The 9,694-nt window shown below is 44.4% G+C and overlaps 1 protein-coding gene across 1 annotated transcript; it reads left to right on the top strand.

The window, feature by feature from the left end:
* The first annotated feature begins 249 nt into the window (after nt 1–249).
* LOC122010956 lies at nt 250–1,374 on the top strand. Its single transcript, XM_042567415.1, has one exon. It carries the CDS (start codon nt 250–252, stop codon nt 1,372–1,374), a length of 1,125 nt encoding a protein of 374 aa, XP_042423349.1.
* The last annotated feature ends 8,320 nt before the right edge of the window (nt 1,375–9,694 follow it).

The raw sequence follows: 9,694 nt of genomic DNA, 5'->3' as shown, positions 1-9,694 counted from the left end.
ACTTAAGATACTTGCCCCCTTGGGCCAATGCAGGCATAGAAAAACCAACTTCAGTAATGCGATGCAATAACAGGCTACAATCAGAGGTAAAACAATCCGTACTCCAACACATACAACACTGGATGGAGGAACCACCCCAACTTTTCATACCGAAATAATCAGGACCAGGGGCCTGCACATCAGACCTACCAACCTGGACCGCAGACTCATCAACAGGAGCAACCTACACAACTGTCTAGGATTAAAAAGATGCTTGAGGAAGCTCTCTCGGAGAAAAAGGAGATGAGGAGCGAGATCAAGCAACTGACTCAGAGGCTGGAGAACTCAGAAAAACACCAGAAGATGCAAGACAGCCAGATAGCCCAGATAGCTCAGTCTGTCTCAAGAGCACAGGGTACATTCCCAGGGAAACCAGATTTAAATCCGGTGGAACATTGCAATCGTATTGAGCTGCGGAGCGGACGTACTGTGGGAAACCCTCAAATCATCACTCAAATGAAGCTTGACTCAGAAAAGGAACTCACTCTCCTAATGCCCAATCAGACTCAAAACATGGATGGAGAAGAGGGTACTAAAAAGATTGGAGAAGCTTGTCAGACTACCCCACAGAATCAGATGATCCCGTTTCCTCAGAAGCTTATAGCATCCCAAAAGGATGAAGAGTTTCTCCTGCTTCTGAAAAAGGTTAAAGAGATTTGCGTTGAGGTGCCATTGTTAGATGCGCTGCACCAGATGCCGAAGTTCGCAAAATTTTTAAAGGGAATCTCATCCAATAGAAGACAAAAAGGCGACTTCGAGACCATAGCATTGACAGAGGGTTGTAGTGCTCTTTTAATGGTGAATTCCCCACCAAAACTTCAGGATCCAGGAAGTTTTTCCATACCGTACAAAATTAGCTCTGAACTCATACCAAGAGCCTTCTGCGATTTGGGAGCTAGTGTCAGCCTACTCTCGTACTCTCTGTGCAAGAAGTTGGGATTCCAAAGCATTAAACTGACTACTATGACATTGCAGTTGGTTGACCATTCATGTAGATACCCAATGGGTATAGTGGAAGACGTTCCAGTAGAAGTGGGGGGTTGTGTCATCCCCATGGACTTCATCATTATGGATATGAAGGAGGACCCCAAAATCTCGATCATCCTTGGAAGACCATTCCTCGCCACGGCAGGAGCTCTCATTGATGTGAAGAATCACAAGCTATCATTGGAGATGGGTAAAGAAAGAATTGAATTTGATTTGTCCAACCCTTCTAACTGCATCTCCTTTTCCCGGGGAAAACCTAGCAGAATAGACGCACGCGAGGTCGAGGAGCGCACCTTTCGAGAAAGTCCCCCTCCCGCAGACGACAAGAAGTATATATGTCCTGCATGAGCAAAGCTAAAGGCGCAGACTGGAACACTAACCCTAGGAGGAGAGCCATGCTTCCATGGGTTTAGCCCGCACTGACCGAAACGGGGTCGAGCTAAAGACCTAAAACAAGCGCTTCTTGGGAGGCAACCCAAGGGTTTTCCCTTTTCATTTTAGTTGATCATTCTGTTATGTGTTTTGTTTCTTTGATAAGTTTAGTCAAGTGTTTTATTTTTGATTGTTCCTTTTCAGGATGTGCATGGCCTCCACGAGCTGGCCGTGAGCAATTTATGGGCGTGGAGGCGTCGGAGGGGTCGAAATAACGAAAGACGAGTCATCCCGAGCTAAAAGGAGGTGGTCATGCAACCTTGCACGTCCGTGCATAGCCGACAGAGGAGCAAAAGCCACAGGCCGTGCCACTCGGCATGACCATGTGGCCTAAGCCGAGAAGAAAAGGGGGCTGGTCGTGCCATCAGGCACGCCCGTGTGGAGAAACCAGAGGAGAAGGAGATCTGGGCCGTGCCACTCAGCACGGCTGTGTGCTCACAGCCGAGGGGAGAAAGGAGGAGGTCACCCGACCTAACTTGGCCGTGTCTATAAGACACGATCGTACCTAAGCCCGTGCGGCGCTGCCACACCTCCAAGAAACCCTAACCTCTACTTCCACCTCCCCCAAAACTCTCTCCCTCCACATCATACCTCAGCCAACCCTAATTTCTCCCTCTAAGTCCACTTTTCCTTAGATCTATATCTAGATCTAACACATTCCCAAGCCAAAACTTTGGAAAAAGAAGCTAATCCCCTATTCCTCCTCTCCCCTGCTCCTATCCTCAAGGACTTATCTCCACGGAATTCTAAGCTCACCATGTCGCAGATCTTGAAGAGGCTTCGTCGAGGAAGTGGTGGATCTGGAGAAGGAGATGCACCGAGAGGTGACAAAGGAAAAGGGAAAGCTTCATCATCAAAAGGCAAAAGGAAGAGGTAGCACGCGACGAAGGTAACGAAAATACATTTAATATTATTTTTAGAAATCAAGATCAAAAAGTTAGATATGATAACCTTGTCGCTAGGAAAATTGTATGCACGAAATATATGGATCCCGCCACTATGGATATGCTAGGAATTAGGGATGATATTGATTGGATGATTAGCTCTTTAGACTAGAATGATATAATGTACTGTCATGCACCGACTTACCCTCGTCTAGTCTTTAAATTTTTGAGTTCGCTTAATGTTAAATATTCATCTGAAGAAGACTACATAGGGATCATAACTTTTAGGATGATGAACAAAGAAGTTCGGTGGACTTTTAATGATTTTAATGATTGTTTTGGTTTGCCTAATGGAAGTGCCCAAGGATTTGATAGTGGGATTAGATGGAATGAATTTTGGAGGTCTATAACCGGATCGAATGACCCTTATGAACCCTCTAGAGCCAAGGCATCCCACATGCAAAACCCGACCTTTAGATACATGCACCGAGTGATGAGCAAAACAATCTTTGGTTGAGGAGATAGTGACAGGGTGATTAAAAAGACTGAACTCTATTGTCTTTGGGCAATGTTGAAGAAAGTTGATTTTGATTCGGGTTCCATTCCTGCAAACCTTAGTAAGGGCAGCTAGGGCGTCTTCAGGGACAATTGTGTTTGGTGGATTGATTACTCCAATAGCACATAATTTAGGTTGTGAGCTTAACGGACTAGAGGTTATTCATGGCAATGATAAGATCAACATCGATTCTTGTCTTGCAATGAAGATGATTTGTCGGGATGAGAATGAGTTTGCCTTTCCTAGGGCCTTTGGTTTCCCTCTACCCCTTCCTTATCCCGAGCGCACTTCAGTTCGCAATCTTGCAAATTGGGTGATCACTGATCCAGCCCCCGAGAATGTGCCTCCCATAGTAGGAGAACCCGAGTACCACCAAGAACCCTCTCCATCAGGTTTCCCGCAGCCTTCCAGACATCCGGAACCTCCTAGGCACTCTTTTGCCTATGGCACGGGACCCTCTAGTTTTGATTTTTCTGACTTCAGTACCTCCTTAGAATCTCTTCACGAGAAGCACAATGCCCAACAATAGTTGTTGGAGGGTCGCTTCAAGCTTTTTGACGATCAATTTAGGGAGGTGCGAGATCATTTTCAGTTCACTAGAGACTTCCATATTCAGGTGACGGGGTTCGTACAAGATTATGAGGTGGACCAGGAGAGAATGAGGAACTTTATGTATGATATGGATATCACTCAACAGTAAGTAGACGCTTTGTATCAATATCATCAGCACATAGGTCATCTCCCTGGTTTCCCTAAATTTCCCCCGGGGTCACATCAAGGACCTCCTTATCCCCCACCCCCGCCACTATATTGATTTCATCAAGGCGATGAAAAGTCTAAGTCTGGGGGGTGTTGTTGCACAACCTGAGTCTGGTTGAGAGCCTTTCTTTTGTTTTTGCATATGTTATTTGCTTTCTTTTATCTGTTTAGTTTAGTTTTATCTATTTGCATTTTATTTGTTTCTGTTTGCGCATTATTTGAGAACATCAACCGTCTACTTCTTCAGCAACTTGTCCAATAGCAAAATGTCTAGCACTTTCTTAGTTCATGAATGGTCCAGATTGTGTTAGTATGTTTAGTGTATCTCCTTTTTCTATCTTTAGTAGCATGAAATAAGCTAAGTATTGTACGGAGTTCGGTATAAGTTTTTGGCCTAACCTTAAGGACTTATTTTCACTGCACTTAAGCACTTAAGCTTGAATGGTAGACATACTTTTGAAATAGTTATGATTCATCTAAACTGTTTAGTACTTGTGTTCCCATGGTGATTCCTTATTTACATTTTGGTTACTGGATAACCTCGGATCATGGAAGTTCATTCGGAAAAATTCAAATCCCAACATATGCATCGCATGTGTAATAAGTGCTACACCTCTATAGCACTATATAAAAAAATTAAAAAAATTAAAAAAATAAGGGATAAAAAAATAGTTGTCGTGAGTGGAAACTAACAATTCACCCCTTTGAGATCGAGTTAGATTACTGGGGAAATGAATGTTGCGTTTCTCTTGATTCCGAGAAGTACCCTTTGAGACCTTGTGTAATTTAAGGAAAACGAACCAAGTGTGTGACAGGTAAGTGCCTATCATTGGAAACATTAGGAACTCAATTGTATGACGACTTAACTAGGACAGAGAATGGAAACTTGAAGAGCTTGAGCTACTTACTGCACCGAGCACAAAGGACTTATATTTAGGTCATACTTAGGCTACTCCACAGTCATGCTTATTAGTGAAACTAGATGATAGAGTTAGGCGAATGCACTAAGGATTATGAAACCCTACAGGATTTCATGAACATAGTTTGTAGCATTTTGCTTGAGGACAAGCAAAGGTTCAAGTCTGGGGGTGTGATGTGCGCAAATATTATGATCTTGTACGCATGTTTTAGTGCACATTCACTTGACTTATGCACATATATTCTTCACATGATCACATCTTTTATCTTGTATTCATCATGTCTATTGTTTTGTTCGGATATCTGCTCTTTGTTTGGCTTTATGTTGACAGGAAAGATTTTTGGAGCTTGAACGGAGAGTATTGATGCACCTGAACCAACCAGACAACACGGCCATGCGACCCTGCACGGTCGTGTGGCCAAACAGGAGAGGAAGAGCACACGGTCGTGCAACCCTGCACGGTCGTGCGACCACAACAGCAGCCAATCAGCACACGGTCGTGCAACCCTGCACGGTCGTGCCACTCCAGGCAAAGAAGGAGACTTACACGACCGTGCACCACTGCACGGTCGTGCCCCAGGAGACAGAGCCCAAGGGCTACACGGTCGTGCAACCCTACACGGCCGTGTAGCCAAGCACCGAATCGGAGAAGGGCACGACCATGCCGCCTTTACACGGTCGTGCCGCCGCGGCCAAACCCTAAGGCTATATAAGGGGTTTAACCCTTTTTGCCAGGGGGGAGGTGAGCCGTCAGGAATAAAAAGATCTTGGAGCAATTTTACGCCGCTTTAGACCGCCGTTCAGCGAACTTCCAGCACCACATCGACTCCAGAAGCTGAGAATTGGATCCGAAGGCCACTCTTCGACACCCGATAAGCATATTCCTTCTTACTTGTTGAGAATTGTATGTTTGTCTATACTATGTTTTCGGATATCTCTCTAGCATTCATGGAGTAGAACCCCTTGTTCCGGGATTAGGGAGTAGTCATGGTACAGATTGATGTAAGACTCGAATTGTGTTTGTACTTGCTGGATGAACCTTCATACTTTGTTTCAATTGTTAATTGCTTACTTTTGATTGTGAAGAACTTGTCAGCCTCGTAGAGGATTACCACTAGATCGTATACCCGAGGGGCCCTAGTGATAGGGGTAACCCGTTCACGGACATCTAGGATAGCTCCTTGAGAGGAAGGCATATTCTCCCCAAGGGAGCGAGAGACCAGGCTTAGCTCTACTCACTATTCTTAATTTACCAGTCAGAGTTATGTTCTCAAGATTTGCCGAGGTGCTCTAGTGACAGGGGTAAATCATATAAGACTTCTTAGGGCATTACCCAATTCTGGCGCTTCAGAATACCCACTTAACTTCCGACAATAGCAGGAATAAGGACAGCGAGAGTAAGACAAACCGAGACACATCAATACTACCACGACAAAACCGACCCCCTAGAACTCCTCATCACCAAGTGAATATTTCGACCATGCGACTCTCGACTCTCTCCCTCGACCTTTCTTTTCCCATAGCTTGATCAAGACCGTTGGTAGTCTAGCTAACCATAAGTGAGTGATTGCTAGTGCTTATAGCCAGTCCCTGTGGGATCGATATTTTTATTACTAACGACGAATCCGTGCACTTGCGGAAGCGTAACAGTGATTCAAAAGGAACGAGCACTAGAACCATGGAAGGCTGGGTTGGGGAAAGCTCACTTGTGGCGGTCGTGCCATCACTTGCCGCCGCTCAACTTACTTCTCTGTTCTATTCTTCTGAATGCTTGATTGGCAGGCGCCCATGGCTTGTTGGTGCGAGAAGCATCCGACGATCGAACCTGAGTTTTGATAATGGCAAAGGATTCAAAGTTAAGGTGTATTGTGATCTAATAAGTCTGTTGAGTGTTTCAGGAAAAGACCTAACTGTGGTTAGGCAAGGTAAAAACCCTAGGGGGTGGTAACCCTAGGTCATAGGGGGTGGTAACCCTATGCGGAAAGTCTTGGTGAGTCGAGTGCTTCAGGCAAAAGTCCTAGGGGGTAACCCTAGGTGGAAAGTCCTGGTGTCGCGAACCAGGTGAAAGACTGGACCAGCGAGGAAGCGAAAGTCCAGCAGAAAGTCTGGAAGCATCGAGCACCGAGCAAAAGTCTAGTCGATCTGGAGGATCACACTAGCAACAGGTAAATCTCCTGAGTGGAGTAGGTGAGGACGCGTTCCCCGTAGAGGGAGTAGTAGGCGTCGGGTCGACCTAGGGTTTCCGGATGGAAATTCGAAGTCAGACCCGGACAGTCCGGAGACTGTCATTATATCATGTTATCATATTTATTGTTGTTTTGTGCTAACTTTGTTTTGCAGGGTAAGTGTCTGGGACTAACACTTTTGCAGGATTAAAGGAGCACAAGTTGACCTCGGATGAACAGTGTCCGAGGCGCCTCCATGGAGCTTGGAGGCGCCTCGGGTGCGAGCCGAAGCCAGTTGTCCAGAATGGTTGGAGGAGCCTTGAAGGAAGCTCAAGGCGCCTTGAACAGGTGGTTTAAGGCGCCTTGGACACTGATGAAGGCGCCTTAAGCTGGATAAGAGGCAGTGGTCAAAGCTTCATCGCAGAATTATTTACGGGATAATACTTAGGGATTCAAGGCGCCTTGGAGCCTGATGGAGGCGCCTTGAACACCCTTTATAAGGGGGTTTCGACCAGCAGCTTGAAATAATTCACTCCAAGCGACTCCTTTGCATATAGCTGCCAACGACACGATCCAGAAGTGCTGCAACAACCTCCCGACGACCCGGAGCTCTGTTTCTTCTTCCTTAGTTGTCGGTATAAAGTTGTTATTATACTTTCATTGTAATTAGTTTGTAATTCTTATCGAGCTTATAGTTGTTTCTCACGGAAAGCGATCAAGGATTGCGAGCCTTCGAGTAGGAGTCGATCAAGGCTCTGAACGAAGTAAATTCCCCTGTGTCTCTGTGTTTGTATTTTATCATTTTCACTGCCTTTACTTTCGAACGATTTCTGAAAACGATTAGTGAAAGCCGCGAGCGCTATTCACCCCCCCCCCCCTTTAGCGCTTCTCGATCCAACAATTGGTATCAGAGCGGGGTCGCGTTAATTTGGTGCAACCACCAATCACGCAATTTTTTCGCGGTGTTTTAAATTTTTCGGAGTCAACTGAAATTAGTATTATTACTATATTCCAGTTTTTTTTCGTTCGTATCGATTTGCTCGAGGTTGGTGCAACACCACTTGAGTTAGTTCTTTTTTCAATTCTTTACTCCCGCACTACTAATCCAAGACTTAGTCTTGGGACATATTTTTATTTTTCCTTTGCATATTCTCTCAATAGCCCAACAAGAGGGTTTCAGTACTGTTCGTCCCCCCCTCTTCTCCGGAGAAGATTTCGGGTACTGGAAGGGACAAATGGAAACCTACCTGAAAATCCAATTCGAAACCTGGATGATAATCAAGACTGGTCTGGATCTGCCAACGGATAAAGATGGCAAGCCTACACCCTGTGAGGACTGGGAGTCATCCCTAATCAAGAAGGTGGAAGCCGACGCCAAAGCTACCTGCACCCTCCAGTGTGGTCTTACCAAGGAGGAGCTCAATAGAGTCGGTCCATTTTCAACCGCAAAGGAGCTGTGGGAGAAACTGATAGAACTCCACGAAGGCACCTCTGACACCAAGGTAAGTAAAAGAGATCTTTTACTTAATAAACTATATAATCTGAAAATGCAGGAAGGTGAGACGGCAAGCTCTCTACATGCAAGAATTCAAGACATCCTCAACTCTCTCCACGGAATAGGTCAAAAGGTAGAGAATCGGGACGTCATAAGGTACGCATTAAATTCGTTTCCGAGGAGCACATTGTGGGCATCAATGGTAGATGCCTACAAAGTCTCCAAGGATTTATCTTCAATAAAATTAGATGAATTATTCTGTAAATTTGAATTACATGAGCAGACTAATGCACAGCCAACCGAGAAGGGGGTTGCTTTGGTTGCAGGTACCAGTCGAACGCGCGAACCGAGATCACGCAGAAGAAGAACCCGACTCAAATGATGAAGATGAAGAACTAACAACGGAGCTCATGAATCTTGTGAAGAGACTTTACAAGAAGAAGAAAGGCTTCAACAAGAAGGACCTAAAGAAGGCAGTCCAATCCAAGGAAGCCCAACCAAGTTCTAAGGTAAAGTTCGAAGTGATCTGCTACGGGTGCAACCAGAAGGGGCACATCAAGGCCAACTGCCCAAATCAAAAGGATGCAAAGAAGTAGAGAAGGAAGAAGACCTTAAAGGCAACATGGGACGAATCTTCCTCAGAAGATGACGACGACGAACTCGATCAGACGAGTTTACTTGTGCTGATGGCCCAGGACCAGATCGACGAATCCGAGAGCGAGACCGAGTCGGAGGCCGAGTCCGAGCGAAGCCACGGATCCGTATCCATTTCCGAAGGGTCCGATCCCTCTGTAAGTATCCCTCGCCTTAATAATCTAGTAAATTACTTATTGCGAAAATTAGCTAAGTCGAATCTTAGAATAAAGTCACTTCTAAAGGAAGTAGCTGTCCTTAAAGAAGTGACTGACTCCAAATCCTTGACTGAACCAGTCCAGACTGGAAACTTAATTCAAGTTCAAAAACTTGAAGAAGAGAACTCCAGTCTGAAAACTCAAGTTAAGGATCTGGAGAAAACTCTAGAACGATTTTCTTTAGGTTCCAAGAATCTTGACCTAATTCTTGGGACACAAAGAGCCGTTTACAATAGAATTGGTCTAGGATTTAAACCAAAAAGAAAATATAAATCCTACTTATCTCTTGTAGAAAGAACAAATAGGAAAACAGTCCAAGCATGGGTCCCCAAGTCCAAATTGATTAATCAAGTTGGACTTGGTCAATATTGGATCCCGAAGGATCAAATATACTTCCTCGATAAACCATATCAAGGTTATGATCCAGGGGGAGTAAAAAGAAAAACGATACTAATAAAACGAACTTAATTCAAAATTCAAAATTAAATTAAAATTCAAAATTAAAAATTTGAAATTAAATTAAAATTTTGAAATTAAATTAAAAATTTGAAATTAAATTAAAATTCAAAATTAAATTAAAAATTTGAAATTAAATTAAAATTTAAAA

This window comes from Zingiber officinale, chromosome 8A (assembly GCF_018446385.1).
Source record: "Zingiber officinale cultivar Zhangliang chromosome 8A, Zo_v1.1, whole genome shotgun sequence".
NCBI classification, from domain to species: Eukaryota; Viridiplantae; Streptophyta; class Magnoliopsida; order Zingiberales; family Zingiberaceae; genus Zingiber; species Zingiber officinale.
The sequence above is the reverse complement of the archived record's forward strand: the minus strand, read 5'-3'. Positions and strand labels throughout refer to the sequence as shown.

Excerpts from the sequence above, each read along its gene's own strand:
- LOC122010956 (XM_042567415.1), top strand. The coding sequence starts at position 250 with ATGCTTGAGGAAGCTCTCTCGGAGAAAAAGGAGATGAGGAGCGAGATC.